At 40.3% G+C, this 21,106-nt stretch overlaps 1 protein-coding gene across 2 annotated transcripts; it reads left to right on the forward strand.

Annotated features, from left to right (window-relative positions):
• The first annotated feature begins 298 nt into the window (after nt 1-298).
• LOC133560256 (mucin-22-like) lies at nt 299-19,950 on the forward strand. Of its 2 annotated transcripts, XM_061912589.1 has the most exons (10): nt 299-448; nt 10,439-10,498; nt 10,579-13,398; nt 14,308-14,666; nt 15,039-15,100; nt 15,168-15,352; nt 15,451-15,602; nt 19,101-19,162; nt 19,231-19,379; nt 19,452-19,950. In XM_061912589.1, exons 2-10 carry the CDS (start codon nt 10,456-10,458, stop codon nt 19,535-19,537), a joined length of 3,918 nt encoding a protein of 1,305 aa, XP_061768573.1. In that variant the 5' UTR covers nt 299-448; nt 10,439-10,455; the 3' UTR covers nt 19,538-19,950. The 2 variants fall into 2 exon arrangements, with proteins under 2 accessions (XP_061768573.1, XP_061768572.1); XM_061912588.1 differs by having other exon boundaries at nt 10,579-14,666.
• Nucleotides 19,951-21,106: the final 1,156 nt, after the last annotated feature.

The raw sequence follows: 21,106 nt of genomic DNA on the forward strand, positions 1-21,106 counted from the left end.
ATTACGTCAACTTACCTTTACACTTCTGTGCGTATGTGTCAGCTAACTTCCTGCAAAGCCAAGAGAGTCGAAACAACATTTTTTATTGAAATCAAAGAACACATTTACATAAAACATCACTTACTGTTCAGCTCACATTCAGATGGAGCCTGAGCAGAATATTGGCAACAACACAGAACAAACAACACATGTTGCCTGGGGGGAATGTGTCACAATCAACACAATTGGCCGAAGACATTTTTTTTTCACACAGTGGTTCAGTAAGTTTTTATCTCTTTTTCACTGATGTCATGGAACAAAAGGCCACCTACGTCACTACTACCTGTTGCGTTGTTTGCTGTATAAATGCATATGTTGATAGCCCTGAGAAGCATTTTGAGACACACACAGACAACACGTAACTTTAAAAATATATGAATTTGCAAGAAAAAATTGTACCAAGGTAAAGGTAAGTGTATTATTATTATTATTATTAATATTATTACCATTATTATTAGTGGTGCAAAAAACCTATTGTATCTTCAATGTTATTGTTAACATGAAAGTGACCTAACTTGACAACTGTAATTTATATAATGTATATTTTCTCCATTGGGCATTCTTTCGGAAATGTATTAAAACACAATTTTTAAAATAACACAAATTATTATTAGTATTACTTATACTACTACATATTTTATGGTGCCATATTCCTGAGCATAGACAGCTAATTAAAAATATATTGTATACTATTATTCTGCAAAATATAAAATACTGTTTTACATTTTTTTTAAATACCTTGTTTTTAGCTCAAAATATACTTAACCATCAGTGTAATAATGAAACAGACAACAACAAAAAGGTTGATAAAATATTTTTTGAAAGCCAACTAAAAAAAGACTGTCTGTGTTAAGGTAAGCACATGATAATAATGATAATAATAATAATGATCATATCAACATTGGTAATAATAATAAAGTAATAGTTATTATTAATATTTTAATAAAATACAAAGACACTAACAAAGTTATTGTGATTTTTATTTATTATTTTTTATTATTAATTCATTATTTGTTTTACTATTGTTGTTATGAATTTCAATAATTTGCAAATGGTATATTTTGCTAATTTTTATTATTGTACTTTTTTTTTCCTAAATGAATGTACATTTTATGTAAACAAAAAAAAGTAATTATTGGAATTGTTTTAAATGACATTATTACATTTTTTTTCTTTCAATCTTTTAAACTACATGATTAATTAAATATCATATTTATTTTTTAACCAGTATACAACCATCACTGGTATAATTCATTCCAATGTGATAGATTATCACCGTAATTATCATTGTTAATATTGTTCTTAATGTCACATAATTACTTTTTTGTTTCACATTTTAGCTCCGGGCTATATCTGGGCAACAGCAAAAAAAAAAAAAAAAGATATTCCTTCTCGACACACTAAAACACATTGATATTTGTAAAAAATAAATAAAACACAAATGCCATCCATCCATTTCCTACCGCTTATTCCCTTTCGGGGTCGCGGGTAAAACACAAATGAAATAAGAAAAAAAAAAAGAGTAAAACAACGTTTAAACCGGCCTGGGTACGAGGGCCTTCCTTATGGCAATGCGTGCCAAAACTGGGCATCGTCTACTCTGCTGAAATGGGCTTTCAGGGAGTGGCTCAGCAATGACTTCCGTGAGAAGAAGGGCCCGTCCCGCTAAGTCTGCCCCCCAACCCTCTCTGTTCAGAAGATCTTAATCAGGACAAGTTGAACCTGATTTAGAAATCTTACATGAAACGTGTTGCCCATGTCTGCTTTATAGAACAGCACATAAAAGAATGTCTTTGTTGTCTTAGTAACAGGTACAGCCAAATTGAAAGTGCGTTTTCCTAATGTTCTGAATAAAAGCATATCACATGATAATAATACAAACTCACACAGTGAATACCAAAAAAGGATACCAGTTGTAATTAAAGTGCAGTATGAATGATTAAAGAGGAATAAAACTTTTCTTATAAACGTTAAATATATTTTGGCAATGTTCAAAGCACTGACGGTTCTCACAAAAAGAAAATTGTTGTGTGTTAGTTCTGGCTTTTAATGTCTTAAAGCATCTGCTAGTCGGTAACAGCTAAAAGTGTGCCCAGGATGCCCCGGAGTTCTGGGTTTGATTGATTGATTGATTGATACTTTTATTAGTAGATTGCACAGTTCAGTACATATTCCGTACAATTGACCACTAAATGGTAACACCCGAATAAGTTTTTCAACTTGTTTAAGTCGGGGTCCACGTTAATCAATTCATGGTAAGAAATGTGCCCTCTTGGAATTCATGCACCCCCAGCATCTGTGCATGTGTATAAATCCAAGGAATACAGAAATTAAATTGTGCATGGACAAACTCTTTAATATGTTTCACACTATTTTAACAATCAAATGTTTGATTAAACGGGTTATGGTTTTTTTTGCCGGGAAACTGAAAGTGCTTCCACCACATGAAACCATAACCTAATGAATCGTACATTAGATTGTGTAACCGTTTGTAGACACATGTATTAAGTGACAAAATACAAAAATGTAACATCACAATTGTACTCTCATACAAGATTCCTTCAATGCACAATTTTTTTTTAGCAGTCATCGAATTCATAGACATGTGCAGACGCAAGGGATGCTTGAATTCCAAAGGGGAGCATGATTGGCCAGAACCAAGTGTCAAGATACCCTCACTGGAGCAAACGGACAAGCGGATTTCTGAGGACCCGTTTACACTAAGTCGTATAAGGTTATCCAGGGTAAATCCCACCTAACCTTATTCGTGTCCACACACAAAAATGCCACCATTTAAGAGCACCTGACCCCTCCGACCACCGGCGCAACGTGACCTAATACACATGCGCAGAAAATGCGCACGTCAGCTTTGTGTGCAAGTTCTTAAATTTAACTTGTCTGAACAATATCCAGTGTTGTGGTATTTCAATTAACTTGAATCTAGTGTGCTGTGGGGCCTTATTGTAGTGAATCACACCTGAGACTTGATAAAATAATCATGTGACGGTACATAATGTGACAACGAACATTTTCCAGCAATCAATCTCGGAACCTAGATAGCTGGTCAGGACACTCCTAACTCTTTTGCCTTCACCTTCATTGTCCTTTCCTTTTTGGTGACTTTATATACTCTGGACCTAGACGTTGAGTACGCGACATACATGGCGGACAATAACTGATACAGTCTGCTTTGCCAGTCCAGGTAATACAAAGCACACGCTACCTTTTTTATCACATCCATGGGAGCTCGCATTTTTGATGTTTCTCCTTATACAAATCGACAAAGTTTTTCGGTTAGTAGAATCACAGCTGACCCGAACATTTGAAAGTTCTCTTGCAGTCCAAGAAGTGTTGTATCCGAAATAGCTGCGATCGTTTCGTGTGGGATTTCTACAAGCGTCTGTACAGACGGAAGGAGAAACACGGGCATGTCTGGATGACTCGCCTTCATATTTCCATTTCCAGGTTACGAAACCGCTCTATAATGAAGCTGGCTGTGGCGTGTTCTTTCTGATGTCATTTCCTGTGTGGGGCGCGGTCTTTCTGGCATCACTTCCTCTCCGAACTCAGTCTTGTAAACGATCAATGATTCCATAAAAAGCTAAATGCCGGAGTTTCAAGAAATACACGGCGCACTTAGGTCTGTAAAAATTTGTCTGAGGAGGGGGACCTTAAACGCTGGTTTTGTGTGGCTGAAACGGGGCTTAGTATAAATAATTATTTGTTTAAGGGTTTAAATGACCTAGTGTAGACATGGCCTGAGAATACTCACCCTCTCAGGTGATAAGCTCCAGCAAACTTGATGATGCTATTACTGCACTAATTGGATGGTGCCGGGGAGGGACATTGTTAGTCCGTCTGTTAGTTACAAAACTAAGTAAATCAAAAACTTATCAAACTTTCACGAAATGTTCAAAATGGGAAAAGGAACAATGTTGATGATATTGGGCCTGATCTCGGTCATTTCTATTACGTTACCTTACCTTTACACTTCTGTGCCTATGTGTGTCAGCTAGCTTCCTGCAAAGAGTCTAAACAGACAAGAGTGTTCACTCTGTTTCTTTTGTGCCGCTATAGATAGCGCCAATATTTATGGGCAGATATTTATCTCCCTTCCAGGAAATGTCAGTATAGTGGCTATTTTGACTGGCTACCTCCTGTCCTCGAAGCCTGGCTCCAGCACAACCACTTCAGAAGTGATGACACAGGATTTGGAGTTACTCATTGAGTCGGTGTCAAATCACACGATAGAACAACTGTGTGGTTCTCCTGTAGCCAGCAACTTCTTGATTGAAATCAAAGAACACGTTTATATAAAACATCACTTCCGGTTTAGCTCACATACAGGCGAAAGTCGCAAACTTTTAAATTAAGGTACCGTTACAATGGAGCAATATGAGTTATGCCTTTTATAGCAAATGGCGCTTACGGTCACTAAGCAGTCTTTACATTTTGGGCCTGATCCAAAACATTTTTACCACGTTAACTTGCGTTACGAGCGTCAACATATCTGTGTGTGTTAGAGATGCGCGGTTAGGCAATTACATCATCCACATCACCAAAATCGTCATCCACCTGCCGTTTCCCCGAACTAACTTTTTATCGGGACCGTAACCGCCCGCCAACCGCCCGCTGAATTACATCAGAGGTTGGCCACCTTTACCGCTCACAGAGCTATTTAAACCTGTTTCACAGAGTAATGTAGTCAATTGGAGCCGCTAACGTTCTCGCAATTATTCAATAGCGTTCATCCTGATGACAATAATGTGGGCGTGCTGTGAAGCCATTGCCTTTGACACCTTCAGCAACATGTACGAACCGATTGTTGGTCCGGCAACATGTTGAGTGCAGCTTCCACAACCACACATATGAGATTGAAAGGTATACTGGGTGATACAGAGTACACTTTAACACTTACTAATATGCGCCATGCTATGAAGCCACACAATACAAGATTGACAAACACATTTCGGGAGAACATCCTCACAGTAACACAACATAAACGCAACACAGCTAATACCCATAATCCTTTGTATTCATGACACTTCCTGAATATATTTTACACCCCTGCGCCCCCAACCCCGCCCACCTTACCGATGCACGGGGGGGGGGGGTTTTAGTGCTAGCGGGATGTATAAAATAGTCAGGACGTGTCATGAATACAAAGGATTATGGGTATTTATTGTGTTGCGTTTATATTGTGTTGCTGTGAGGATGTTCTCCCGAAATGTGTTTGTCGTTCTTAATTGGTGTGTCTTCAAAGCGTGGCGCATATTACTAAGAGTGTTAAAATTTTTTATATCACAACCATTAGTGTACTTTGTGTCACCCAGTATGCCTTGCAGTCGTGTGCGTGTTGCCACGGAAGCCACACACAACATGATGCTGGACTGACAAGCAGATCGTGTATGATGTAGAAGGCGACAAAGCCATTGGCTTCATAACACGCACTAATATTTAATATCTGGGTGACTGCCAGCAGTCATTCAAAAAAATAATAGCGTCTCCTATTGACTTCTTCGCTTTATGACACGGGTTTTAAATGGCTCTTTGAATGGCAAAGGATACCGATCCCAGAACCATGTATATCAAATGTCTCCGGATGGTTCAACCGCCACCCGCCCGAATCTAATTAAAATCTATTTTTTCGTCATGTCAACCGCCCGACCCGCGGTATACCCACGGACTCCGCAGATGAGACCACAAACCGCGCATCTCTAGTGTGTGTGTATGCTGGCGTCATTCCTCCCCTCACAGAGACATTGAGAGTGGATGACTGACAAGAAGTTTCACTCTTTCTTTCATTCTACTATAGGTAGATCAAAAATATATAAACAGATTGTCATCTACATTTCAGGAAATGTCAGAATTGTGATGAGGAACAAATCATTATATCTTCAGGCGTTTCGGATCACTTGTCTTGATTCATTACTTTTTGACTATTAAGATATAGTGCTTGTCTGCGCTCTCCAAGTATTTTCTAGTCTGCCATTAAATAGAGGTGTAATGTCTGATTGTACATACTGTATACTAAGAATTTAGGTAAATATTTACTTACTGCTGTGAACTGATTCAATCCTGCCAAATTCTTTAAAAGGACAATGCCGAATGTTTGTTCTTGCATGTGAAATATTGACTCTTAAAATAAAAAATCTAACGTGCAATTTGTTTTAATTTGAGGGAGTGTTTTTAAAACTGTTACACATTTGAGGTATCTTTATTTGTGTTGTCACTTAAAGGGCAAGTAGAGTTTTTTTTAACGTTTACTTATCAGTCACAATCCCTGTGTAAGACAAAAACATAAATGTATTTTTTTGTATAGGACAAGTATGAGGTGGCTAACAATGAAACAAATGAGATTCATATATTGCTTCATAAAGCCCTCTAAAAAAACTTAAAAAAACCCCCACCAACAATACCCCATTGATATCTCATGACCTGAACATTAACCAAGTATTATCAATATTGTTGTTATAAGCGCTAGCACTGAAGTGCTACTTTCAACAGCGCCATGACAGGTAACTGGCATATGCAACTATTAACATACTGAGCCAGCGAGCTGCTGCATCTCCTTGGAGTTAGTGAAAGTTAATTCTACATTACAAATTATGCCTTTCACCTTGAAAGAAGGTTGTAGAAGGTTGTGGTTATAAACCGAGAAGCTTTTCAACTTTGACATTCAACTTAGAGCCAAAGAATGTAAGAAAGCCACAAAAAGACGCCTGTTCTTTTGTTTTTGTTTTATCTGCGTGAGTATTATAATAAATTCTTCATCTAAATGGGAATATATGAACATCCCATCAGTTGGCATCCCAGTGAGATTAGGCATTGTAGATTTTTTATTATGTTCTAAATTTGCATTTCTTGTTTAGCAGTTAGCAATAGTGCAACTTGCTGTAGGCTATCTGCTTGTCACTCAGCTTCTAAAGCTTGTAACTCATCCTCCCTATATTCAGGCTTAAAAATATAAAGTTATGACTCTTCATTTGGCCCAAAGTAGTCTTCGTTCGCTCTCATGAAGTTTACCATGATTATTCAAAGTTGTTGTTGATAAATAAATACATATATAACATACATATATATATATATATATATATATATATATATATATATATATATATATATATATATATATATATATATATATATATACATATATATATATATATATATATATATATATATATATATATATATATATATATATATATATATATATATATATATATTATATTAACTTGGTACGTCCTGCTAGCCGGAAAAGCCCCGCAGGTCGTAGTTTGGGGACCTTTGGCACAAAGGGTAAACTTCTCTTTGTACATCTGTCCAAATAAAATACAAAACACCATTTCCATATGAGTTGGGAAATTGTGTTAGATGTAAATATAAACGGAATACAATGATTTGCATATCATTTTCAACCCATATTCAGTTAAATATGCTACAAAGACAACATATTTGATGTTCAAACTGGTAGACATTTTTTCTTTGCAAATAATCATTTAAAGCCAGCAACACGTGACAAAAAAGTTGGGAAAGGTGGCAATAAGTACTGATAAAGTTGAGAAATTCTCATCAAATACTTATTTGGAACATCCCACAGGTGTGCAGGCTAATTGGGAACAGGTGGGTGCCATGATTGGGTATAAAAGCAGCTTCCATGAAATGCTAAGTAATTCACAAACAAGGATGGAGCAAGGGTCACCAATTTGTAAGCAAATTGTCGAACAGTTTTAGAACAACATTTCTCAACGAGCTATTGCAAGGAATTTAGGGATTTTACCATCTACTGTCCGTAAAATCATCAAAAGGTTCAGAGAATCTGGAGAAATCACTGCACGTAAGCGATGCTATTACGGGCCGTTGATCCCTCATGCAGTACTGCATCAAAAACAGAATTCAGTGTGTAAAGGATATCACCACATGGGCTCAGGAACACTTCATAAAACCACTGTCAGTAACTACACTTGGTTGATACATCTGTAAGTGCAAGTTAAAACTCTATTATGCAAAGCCAAACCCATTTATCAACAACACCAAGGAACGACGCTGGCTTCGCTGGGAGAGCATCTAAGATGGACTGATGCAAAGTGGAAAAGTGTTCTGTGGTCTGACGAGTCCACATTTCAAATTATATTTGGAAACTGTGGACGTGGTGTCCTTTGGAACAAAGAGGAAAATAACCATCCGGATTGTTATAAGCGTAAATTTCAAAAGCCAGCATCCGTGATGGTACGGGGGTGTATTAGTGCCCAAGGCATGGGTAACTTACACATCTGTGAAGGCACCATTAATGCTGAATGGTCCATATAGGTTTTGGAGCAACATATGTTGTCATCCAAGCAACGTTATCATGGACGCCCCTGCTTATTTCAGCAAGACAATGCCAAGCCACGTGTTACAACAGCATGGTTTCGTAGTAAAAGAGTGCGGGTACTTTCTAGGCCCGCCTGCAGTCCAGACCTGTCTCCCATCGAAAATGTGTAGCACATTATGAAGCGTAAAATACGACAGCGGAGACCCTGGACTGTTGAACGACTGAAGCTCTACATAAAACAAGAATCGGAAAGAATTCCACTTTAAAAGCTTCAACAATTAGTTTCCTCAGTTCCCAAACGTTTATTGAGTGTTGTTAAAAGAAAAGGTGATGTAACACAGTGGTGAACATACCCTTTCCCAACTACTTTGGCACGTGTTGCAGCCATGAAATTCTAAGTTAATTATTATTTGCAAAAAAAAACAAAGTTTATGAGTTTGAACATCAAATATGTTGTCTTTGTAGTGCATTAAACTGAATATGGGTTGAAACGTATTTGCAAATCATTGTATTCCGTTTATATATACATCTAACACAATTTCCCAACTCATATGGAAACAGGGTTTGTACAACGGCTTGCTTTGTTATCAGCACAAATTAAGAATGCTGTTGTCGCTCTTACTGTATAGCGAAAACAAACTGAGGTATGCCAAGAAATCTGCCCGATGTGTTTGTTTCCAGCATCCACCTAAGTGACAACAGTTTAAAGGAGTTCATTTTTGATGCTGTCAGTACTGGTTTCTCCTCGGCGAGCTGGCATTTTAAAACTGAGGCACTCTGATAACGTCGGCCATAGAAGAGGTCGTTTAATAAATGTGTTGTACTGCAGGTCGCTGCTAAGCTTCCACCTCTCGGTACAATAGTTTTGCAAACATGCATTGCACGTTACTTTCTGGCTTTGTGATATTTCTAGAGTAAACTATTTCGACACAGCGGCCATGTTGTAATAAAACGTTGGCTAGCTTCAATGATGTTCAATGTGCTCTGGGTGAGCTGGCTGAAAATAAAGGAATTGATCACGATGGCCCTAGTGTGTGAAAGTGAGTCTGAATGTTGTCTGTCTATCTGTGTTGGCCCTGCAATGAGTTGGCGACTTGTCCAGGGTGTACCCCGTCTTCCGCCCGAATGCAGCTGAGATAGGCTCCAGCACCCCCTGCGACACCAAACGGGACAACAGGTACAAAATGGATGGATGGATTCCTCAACAGAAATAAGTCTCATCACTCCACTTCTCATTGAGACACGCCTCTGTTCCAAAGATCCACTCCACAGTTTGCAGCGAGCTTGCCTAACGGCCGGCTACAAATCCAATGCACTTGTAAAGTCACTTAAGCAGACGTGACTCATGTATCGGAAATTGGGCGGGGCTGGGTCTTACTCTTCTTCGTGCTTAGCATTGCTAGGACAAAAAACTACACCACCAACTCAGTAGGTGTCTTCGGCTTCTAAGACGGGATATTTTGAGGCAGCGGCGACACTGGTTACTAGCAATGACTACTTAGTACCATCTCCTGCTTCTTCATGTTGAGGGCAGGCAACATACTCGTTATTAAAATTCATGCTCGCAACTTAAACCACAACAAAAAACCAACACACAGCTCATAAATCAAAATGCAAGTCATGTTAGGTACCACTGAATGTATTTTCTGCTTGAATCCATCCTTGCATCCATCTTTTGTACTGCTTATCCTAATTTGGGTCAAGGGTAAATTTTAGCTGATTCCAGCTGATTTTAGGCAAGAGGCGGACAACACCACGGACTGACCACACTCATAGAACATTTCAAGTATCCATTTAAACTAATAGGTTAGTTTAGAGGTAGATAGCTTGCGTCGTTAAATCATTTCTAATTTGACTGAAAGTTTCTAAATTAGTTTTAATTCTGTTTGATCTTTTCTATACTTAGTGATTATTGGTTAAAGTGCCACGGGGCCATAGTTATCTAAGCTGTTGATGGGGTTCTGCTTGAGAAGTGAGGAGACAATGGAGAATTTCGGGCAGAAAGGAACAATGGTCTGACTCAGAAATGGATATTTTGCATTTTATGAGCTTTGCTTTAATTGATGTTGTTACATTTTGCAGGTTTAAGGATAGAAACAATGGATATTGGAACGTTTTCAAAAATGTTGATGGTGCATTTGGGTAAATATGTCATTTCTGTAAAAGATTTGGGTATAATTTTGGCGAGTTACTCAAGCAAGTAATCTGTCTAATCTTTTCAGTGTTAAATTGCTATGCAATTGTAACTGTGACTGCAATTGGACATACAACTGTGACTGGAGCCACAACGACTGGAGGAACAACTGTGACTGGAGCCACAACGACTGGAGGAACAACTGTGACTGCAGTCACAACAACTGGAGGAACAACTGTAGCTGGAGCCACAACAACTGGAGGAACAACTGTGACTGGAGCCACAACAACTGGAGGAACAACTGTGACTGGAGCCACAACGACTGGAGGAACAACTGTAACTGGAGGCACAACAGTGACTGGAGCCACAACAACTGGAGGAACAACTGTGACTGAAGCCACAACGACTGGAGGAACAACTGTGACTGGGGGCACAACAGTGACTGGAGCCTCAACAACTGGAGGAACAACTGTGACTGCAGTCACAACAACTGGAGGAACAACTGTAGCTGGAGCCACAACAACTGGAGGAACAACTGTGACTGGAGCCACAACAACTGGAGGAACAACTGTGACTGGAGCCACAACGACTGGAGGAACAACTGTGACTGGAGCCACAACAACTGGAGGAACAACTGTGACTGGAGCCACAACGACAGGAGGAACAACTGTGACTGGAGCCACAACGACTGGAGGAACAACTGTGACTGCAGTCACAACAACCGGAGGAACAACTGTGACTGGAGCCACAACAACTGGAGGAACAACTGTGACTGGAGCCACAACGACTGGAGGAACAACTGTGACTGAAGCCACAACAACTGGAGGAACAACTGTGACTGGAGCCACAACAACTGGAGGAACAACTGTAACTGGAGGCACAACAGTGACTGGAGCCACAACAACTGGAGGAACAACTGTGACTGGAGCCACAACGACTGGAGGAACAACTGTGACTGCAGTCACAACAACAGGAGGAACAACTGTGACTGGAGCCACAACAACTGGAGGAACAACTGTAACTGGAGCCACAACAACTGGAGGAACAACTGTGACTGGAGCCACAACAACTGGAGGAACAACTGTAACTGGAGGCACAACAGTGACTGGAGCCACAACAACTGGAGGAACAACTGTGACTGAAGCCACAACGACTGGAGGAACAACTGTGACTGTAGCCACAACGACTGGAGGAACAACAGTGACTGGAGCCACAACCACTGGAGGAACAACTGTGACTGAAGCCACAACGACTGGAGGAACAACTGTGACTGGAGCCACAACGACTGGAGGAACAACTGTGACTGCAGTCACAACAACAGGAGGAACAACTGTGACTGCAGTCACAACAACTGGGGGAACAACTGTAACTGGAGTCACAACAGTGACTGGAGCCACAACAACTGGGGAAACAACTGTGACTGAAGCCACAACGACTGGAGGAACAACTGTGACTGGAGCCACAACAACTGGAGGAACAACTGTGACTGAAGCCACAACGACTGGAGGAACAACTGTGACTGGAGCCACAACCACTGGAGGAACAACAGTGAATGGAGCCACAACCACTAGAGGAACAACTGTGACTGGAGCCACAACAACTGGGGGAACAACTGTAACTGGAGGCACAACAGTGACTGGAGCCACAACAACTGGAGGAACAACTGTGACTGAAGCCACAACGACTGGAGGAACAACTGTGACTGGAGCCACAACGACTGGAGGAACAACTGTGACTGGGGGCACAACAGTGACTGGAGCCTCAACAACTGGAGGAACAACTGTGACTGAAGCCACAATGACTGGAGGAACAACTGTGACTGGAGACACAGCGATTGGAGGAACAACTGTGACTGGAGACACAACCACTGGAGGAACAACTGTGACTGGAGCCACAACCACTGGAGGAACAACTGTGACTGGAGCCACAACAACTGGGGGAACAACTGTGACTGGAGGCACAACAGTGACTGGAGCCACAACAACTGGAGGAACAACTGTGACTGAAGCCACAACGACTGGAGGAACAACTGTGACTGGAGCCACAACGACTGGAGGAACAACTGTGACTGTGGGCACAACAGTGACTGGAGCCTCAACGACTGGAGGAACAACTGTGACTGAAGCCACAACAACTGGAGGAACAACTCTGACTGAAACCACAACGACTGCAGCAACAACTGTGACTGGGGGCACAACAGTGACTGGAGCCTCACTGACTGTAGGAACAACTGCGACTGGAGCCACAACAACTGAAGAAACAACTGTGACTGGAGCCACAACGACAGGAGGAACAACTGTCACTGGAGCCACAACGACTGGAGCAACAACCCTGACTGGAGCCACAACGACTGAAGGCACAACTGTGACTGGAGGCACAACTGTGACTGGAGCCTCAACGACTGGAGGAACAACTGTGACTGTATCCACAATGACTGGAGGAACAACTGTGACTGGAGGCACAACTGTGACTGGAGCCACAACAACTGGAGGAACAACAGTGACTGGAGCGACAACAAATGGAGGAACAACTGTGACTGGAGATACAACAACTGGAGGAACAACTGTGACTGGAGCCACAACGACTGGAGGTACAACTGTGATTGGAGCCACAACGACTGGAGGAATAACAGTGACTGAAGCCACAACGACTGGAGGAATAACAGTAACTGAAGCCATAACGACTGAAGGAACAACAGTGACTGGAGGCACAACAGTTACTGGAGCCACAACAACTGGAGGAACAACTGTCACTGGAGCCACAACGACTGGAGCAACAACCCTGACTGGAGCCACAACGACTGAAGGCACAACTGTGACTGGAGGCACAACTGTGACTGGAGCCTCAACGACTGGAGGAACAACTGTGACTGTATCCACAATGACTGGAGGAACAACTGTGACTGGAGGCACAACTGTGACTGGAGCCACAACAACTGGAGGAACAACAGTGACAGGAGCGACAACAAATGGAGGAACAACTGTGACTGGAGATACAACAACTGGAGGAACAACTGTGACTGGAGCCACAACGACTGGAGGTACAACTGTGATTGGAGCCACAACGACTGGAGGAATAACAGTGACTGAAGCCACAACGACTAGAGGAATAACAGTGACTGAAGCCACAACGACTGAAGGAACAACAGTGACTGGAGGCACAACAGTTACTGGAGCCACAACAACTGGAGGAACGACTGGTACTGGGGCCACAACAGTTACTGGAGCCATAACAACTGGAGGAACGACAGGTACTGGAGCCACAACGACAGGAGCCACAACGACAGGAAGTACAACTGTGACTGGAGGCACAACAGTGACTGGAGCCACAACGACTGGAGCCACAACGACTGGAGGCACAACTGTGACTGGAGCCACAACGACTGGAGCGACAACTGTGACTGGAGCCACAACGACTGGAGGCACAACTGTGACTGTAGCCACAACGACTGGAACCATAACGACTGGAACCACAACGACTGGAGCCACAACCACTGGAGCTACAACCACTGGAGGCACAACGACTGGAGCCACAACTGTGACTGGAGCCACAACGACTGGAGCCACAACCACTGGAGGCACAACTGTGACTGGAGCCACAACCACTGGAGCCACAACCACTGGAGCGACAACTGTGACTGGAGCCACAACCACTGGAGCGACAACTGTGACTGGAGCCACAACCACTGGAGCCACAACTGTGACTGGAGCCACAACGACTAGAGCCACAACCACTGGAGCTACAACCACTGGAGGCACAACTGTGACTGGAGCCACAACGACTAGAGCCACAACCACTGGAGCCACAACCACTGGAGGCACAACAACTGGAGCCACAACCACTGGAGCCACAACGACTAGAGCCACAACCACTGGAGCCACAACCACTGGAGCCACAACCACTGGAGCCACAACCACTGGAGGCACAACAACTGGAGCCACAACTGTGACTCCAAGCACAACTGTGACTGAAACCACAACTGGCACAACCACCAGTCTCTCTCCAACTACAACTGGAGGACCTACAACAGCACTAGCAACTACCACAACTGCTGTTGCACCCCGTCCAGCTGTAGTAGTTGTTCTTGCAGCTATAGTGGTGGTGCCGTTCGTACCACAGCTGACTGACCCAAATAGTCAAGAATTTATGGACCTTGCTCAATTGATTTTTATCATAGTAAGTATACTGTCACTGACCGTAATTTTATTTGCATTTTAACAATATCTTTGTAATGTTCATTATTATTATGTACTGTTCCTAATTATTCTGGTAATTTATTCTGATAAAATAACTTTTTTTTCATAATTTTACAACCTTTTCTGGTAATATTACAACTTGTTTTTTTAAACTTTTTTAAAATTATGACTTTTTTCTCACAATTACAACTTCTGTTAAAATATAACTTTCTACTCATATTATTTTAACTTTATTCTGGTTAAAATTACGACTATTTTTGTTAAAAAAAATGGTAGCTCAGTTTTCAAAAGTGAAAACTCTGTATAGTATTGGCGCTTTGTTTGCATTTTAATTTTGTCTTCTTTGCCACAGTACGATAGGACCTTCAGAGCGAGATACAACACATACAGTCGCTGTGTCGTCAGACGCTTCAGGTAACACCCAGTCAATGACATTTAAAAGACAAAATATGATATTGATAGCATTTTTTCACTAATGCAGACTAAGTACACGACTATTGCGAGCTGATCGGGTGGAGTCGGATGTGGACATTGAGTTTGTCAACACAGCGACGTCAGAGGAAATTCCCAGTTCGAACGATATAGAGACAAATTTAAGGACGGATTTGGAAGATCCAGCCAACAACTTCACTTTAGAATTTGATACTAGCTCTATCAGAGTCACTGGTTTGTAACAATAACAACCATATTTAATCAAATATGCAGTAACTGCTGTTATTTCATATCATTTTAAATATTAAATTTTTTCATCTGGTTCTTTTCAGAGAGAAATGAAACAACGACAACTGCTGCACCCACCGAGGCACTCACATTACTACGCTTGACATTCCGTTCCGCCGGAGAGGAGTTCACGACAGACTTGCTAAATCCGTCTTCCCCTGCGTTCCAAAGTCGCGCCACCCTCATTAGGTCCATAGTAAGTTACAACAAGATATTACAACAATAAATGCAACCAACAAGATTTTTTCACTGTTTCAAATTTTGAAACAGTTTTTAGTTGCAACACAATACTTACTAATGGTATATTTTCTTTTGTAAAATGACATTTTCCTCTAACATTTGAATGCCTCATCATGAAATTATAACTACAGTGGGGCAAAAAAGTATTTAGTTAGCCATCGATTGTGCAAGTTCTCCCACTTAAAATGATGACAGAGGTCTGTAATTTTCATCATAGGTACACTTCAACTGTGAGAGACAGAATGTGAAAAAAAAAAAAAATCCAGGAATTCACATTGTTGGAATTTGAATGAATTTATTTGTAAATTTTAGTGGAAAATAAGTATTTGGTCAACCATTCAGAGCTCTCACTGATGGAAGGAGGTTTTGGCTCAAAATCTCACGATACATGGCTCCATTCATTCTTTCCTTAACACGGATCAATCGTTCTGCCCCCTTAGCAGAAAAACAGCCCCAAAGCATGATGTTTCCACCCCCATGCTTCACAGTAGGTTTGGTGTTCTTGGGATGCAACTCAGTATTCTCCGTCCTCCAAACACGACGAGTTGAGTTTATACCAAAAAGTTCTATTTTGGTTTAATCTGACCACATGACATTCTATAAATCTTCTGCTGTATCATCCATGTAACCATTTTGGTTTGAATTTCCTCCAGGGATCAATAAAGTACTGTCTATTCTATTCTATGAAGAATACTGAGTTACATCCGAAGAACACCATAACTACTGTGAAGCATGGGGGTGGAAACATCATGCTTTGGGGCTGTTTTTCTGCTAAGTGGACAGGACGATTGATCCGTGTTAAGGAAAGAATGAATGGGTCCATGTACCGTGAGATTTTGAGCCAAAACCTCCTTCCATCAGTGAGAGCTTTGAATGGTTGACCAAATACTTATTTTCCACCATAATCTACAAATAAATTCTTTGAAATTCCTATAATGTGAATTCCTGGATTTTTTTTTTCACATTCTGTCTCTCACAGTTGAAGTCTACCTATGACTTCTGTCATCATTTTAAGTGGGAGAACTTGCACAATCGGTGGCTGACTAAATACTTTTTTGCCCCACTGTATACTTTTGTGAATATTTTATCTTATACATCCACAAACCTTATTTTTTATCATTTTGAACTTTTTGGTGGAATTGCTATTATTTTGCCATAATATTGCAATATTATTCCTATAATGCTGTTACTGAACCTATTAAACCTAAAAAAATGTTCCGTAAATTTACGACCCGTGGCCGTGTAATATCAGAATTTTACTGCATTAAAAGTTTGTTCTTGTAAAGTTGTGACATTATCACAATAGTTATAATTTTATTTTTAGATACTTCTTTCTTATATTGTTACAACTTTTTTGTGGGGTTATGACTTTTTAAGAATATCTTTATGATTATCAAAATAAATATCAGAAACTTATGTCATACTTGCCAACCTTGAGACCTCCGAATTCGGGATATTGGGGTGTGGGGGGACGGGGGGTTGAGGTGGGCGAGGCTGGCCGGAGGGGGGGTTAAGGGGGAGGAGTATATTTATAGCTAGAATTCACCAAAATTCAAGTATTTCTTATATATATATATATATATATATATATATATATATATATATATATATATATATATATATATATATATATATATATATAAAATACTTGAATTTTAGTGTTCATTTATTTCCACATATACACACACACATAACACTACGAATTGTTGTATTTGAAGTGCAATACTTTGCAGCCAGTAGAACAGCCTTTGAAGGAACATAGGTATGGGAAGCATCTGTGAAATTTTATTTGCAGGAAAGGACTGAGCTTAGGGTTGAATTGTCCCTCCTCGTTCTATTCTCTGTCTCTATCTTTCTAATCATGCTGAACACCCTCTCTGATTATGCATTGTGGTGTGGCACGCACTAAAGTGTCTTCATCAAATGCATCGGAGTCTGGAATCTTCCATCTCTCCCTAGCATACCCCTTCCACTTCGAGATGTCCTGGATGAACTGAAATTCTTGTTTCCAATCATTTTGGAACTTGCAAGCGTTCTTCTTCCTACTCGTCGTCGACGTTCTTCTGCTTCGTCTCTGTTATGTTTTTGGACATTACTACTTGCTGTAGTTTTGAAGCAATGCATGATGGGAATCCGGATGTTGCGTGTCAGTGTATTAATGTGCCGGCTGGAATAAACACACGCTGAGAAATAGCTCCGTGCCTGCCTACTTTATGGGTTATACATAAACCTATGGATAACAGAGACATACTGTATATAATAGTCTCCTCCTTGTTGCGTTTGCAGTTGTGCACTCTCCAAAAGCCGTAGATATTATAACGTGACTGGGCCGGCACGCTGTTTATAAGGAGGAAAAGCGGACGTGACGACAGGCTGTCCTCAGAAATTCGGGAGAATGGTTGTCCCGGGAGATTTTCGGGAGAGCCGCTGAAATTCGGGAGGGTTGGCAAATATGACTAATGTATTTTTTTAAAACATTTTTTTTTTCCGGGTAGTATTTACAATCTATTTTTATACAGTCCATCATTTATCACTGTAATTAGATCCCGAGATGACCAGAAAAAAATAATTACTGCAAAGTAGAAATAATGAATTATTAAAAAAATATTACTCATAGCTACAGCATAATATACCTGTTTACAACCTTATAAATGTATTTTTTTCCCCATTATGACCAATCTCGAGACATGAAAGTACACCAATTAGTGACTTTATAATCCAATAAAGCAATCCTGTCTGAGGCTGATCCGATCAGCTGCTGCGATACTAAATAGCCAGCTTTGATGTGTTTAATCTCTTCTCCTGGCCAATTCTACTGTAGCATTGATATATATGTTTTAATTTTATTTAGTCATTTTTATGCTTGAAAACACTTACTTTAGGACTAAAATATTGTAAAATATGCTTTAAGAAAATACATATATATGTTTCATTACGGGCAGCACGGTGGGGAGGGGTTAGTGCGTCTGCCTCACAATACAAAGGTCCTGAGTAGTTCTGGGTTCAATCCCGGGCTCGGGATCTTTCTGTGTGGAGTTTGCATGTTCTCCCCGGGACTGCGTGGGTTCTCTCCTCACCTCCAAAGACATGCACCTGGGGATAGGTTGATTGGCAACACTAAATTGGCCCTAGTGTGTGAATGTAAGTGTGAATGTTGTCTATCTATCTGTGTTGGCCCTGTGATGAGGTGGCGACTTGTCCAGGGTGTACCCCGCCTTCCGCCCAATTGTAGCTGAGATAGGCACCAGCACCCCCTGCAACCCCACAGGGAATAAGCGGTAGAAAATGGATGGACGGATGTTTCATCTTTTGTCATAATATTGTTCATTCATGCTGAAAAAAGTTCAAATTCAATTAAATTTTAAAACAGCAAGTATTTTTTTTATAATATTATGACATTATTCTAATGCAATTTACAACATTTTATTTACATGTTTTGCTTGTGTTTCCACAGCTTCAGCCTATCTACCAAAGAGGCTTTCCTTCATTCCGATCTATGACCGTGGTTTCATTCAGGTGGCATTAATTTATTAGTAGCTATAATAAGTAGAAACATAACAACTGCTTCTATTTGTTTTTTGCAGTAATGGCTCCATCATCAACAACTTAGACTTGAGTTTTGCATCCGTGTCGGTGCCAAGCAGCACCGCCATTGCAAATATTTTGATCGTTGCTGCCCCGCAAATCACTGCCTTCAACGTGGACACCTCCTCCATTTTTGTGAATGGCGCTCGTAAGCCAAGACACGTTCATTTCTTGAAACAGTTGTCTCATGACTGACATTTCTTTTCTTTGGTGTTTCTAGAATTTTCCAGCGGAGTGAGCCACAAGACAAGCATCATCACTGCATCCTGTCTAGCGCTGTTGCCATGGATACTATCTAACCATTAATAGTAGCATTGTTGCGTTCCTGTCAAATAGGTTTAACGATGCACACTCCAGTATAGATCCATAAAACTCTTTATTCTCATAACATCCTGACTTTTGATATACTTTTATTTCCTGTTATCAACTCTGATTATGGCTTTTACTGCCATAAAATGTAGATTTTATCATTACTGTTACAATTGTATTTGTAAATCTGATTTTAATATTTAGATTTTGTTATCACAAAATATTTTTCTTTATAAATTACTTATTTTTATTCTTTAAATATTGTTTTTTTATTCTTTAAATATTGTTTTGCCATTACGTGTGCATTGACAGCTCAAGCATGTTACATGGACCCCGAGCAGTGTATTGTATTTTATTTAAGTCCGCATATAATATTACGAAAATATATTGGAATAAAATATTTGAAAAATTGTCTTCTGTGCTCCTTGAACATTCCTGACACAGCACATGGCAGTTCGATGAAGTCTATTTACTCAGTTGCTATAAACGTAAGATATTGTTATTTTAAACAAGACGCTGGGTCAACTGGTTGAACTTGTCCATAACTAAATAATAACGCACTAAGAAATTCCCAACGCGAGGACAAAAATGTCATCCTTGCCTTTTTGTACAGCTATGTGGATTTTTATCATTCTGTTACTTATTTTACGCTGAACAACATTTTTACTTTTTCATCACACAAATATAAGTTGATAAAATGAAATTATGACTATTGTAAAAAAATATTGCGCCATTAATTTTCAACTACAATGCATACGGAAAATATTGGAAGGTATTAAAATCGCTTCACTTTTTTCACATTTTTCTCTTTGGAGAGGGTAGAACGTTCCAGAAGGACAACCATCTCTGCAGAAATCCACCAATCATGCCTGTACGGTATAGTGGGCAAACCTAAGCAATTTCTTAGTGAAAAGATTGCCAAAATGCACCTAAAAGACTCTCAGACAGAAACTAAATTATCTGGTCTGATGAGTCAAAGATTGAAGTTTTTGTCGTGAGCGCCAGGCGTCATGTTTGGAGGAAACCAGTCACCGCTCATCACCAGGCCAATACCATCCCTACAGTGAAGCATGGTGGTTTGCAGAATCATGCTACAGGGATGGTTTCTAGCAACAGGAACTAAGAGACTAGTCATTTTGGAACAAAGCTGCAACACAACAAAATGTGGAAAAAGGGACTACTTTCCGGATGAGCAGTACATACATAAAAATGTAATGTTTTCTTGTGAAATTGTGAAGTAACCTTACTGTTACGTCTGTGTGGCATAGTGGCTGCCAAGTGTTTCCCTTCGTGGATGCGTCGAACGAGAACACAGCAAGAGGTAAGATATAATGATTTATTGATGTAACAAAAGGAGCTATAGAACAAAAATACTGGAGCTAAGCTCAAGGGCAAATAAAAGCGCTAGCAACGAAGCACAAACAGATAAACACAAACTTGGCACGTAGGCACACAAAAAGGAAAAACAAATTCATCAGCATGAGAGCTGGAATAAAACAAATACAAAAAGCGTAGCGTAAATAAACATATAGAGATGAGCAGTAGTAACTAATTGCGTGTAAGCAA

This window comes from Nerophis ophidion, linkage group LG10 (genome assembly GCF_033978795.1).
Source record: "Nerophis ophidion isolate RoL-2023_Sa linkage group LG10, RoL_Noph_v1.0, whole genome shotgun sequence".
Classification (NCBI taxonomy): domain Eukaryota; kingdom Metazoa; phylum Chordata; class Actinopteri; order Syngnathiformes; family Syngnathidae; genus Nerophis; species Nerophis ophidion.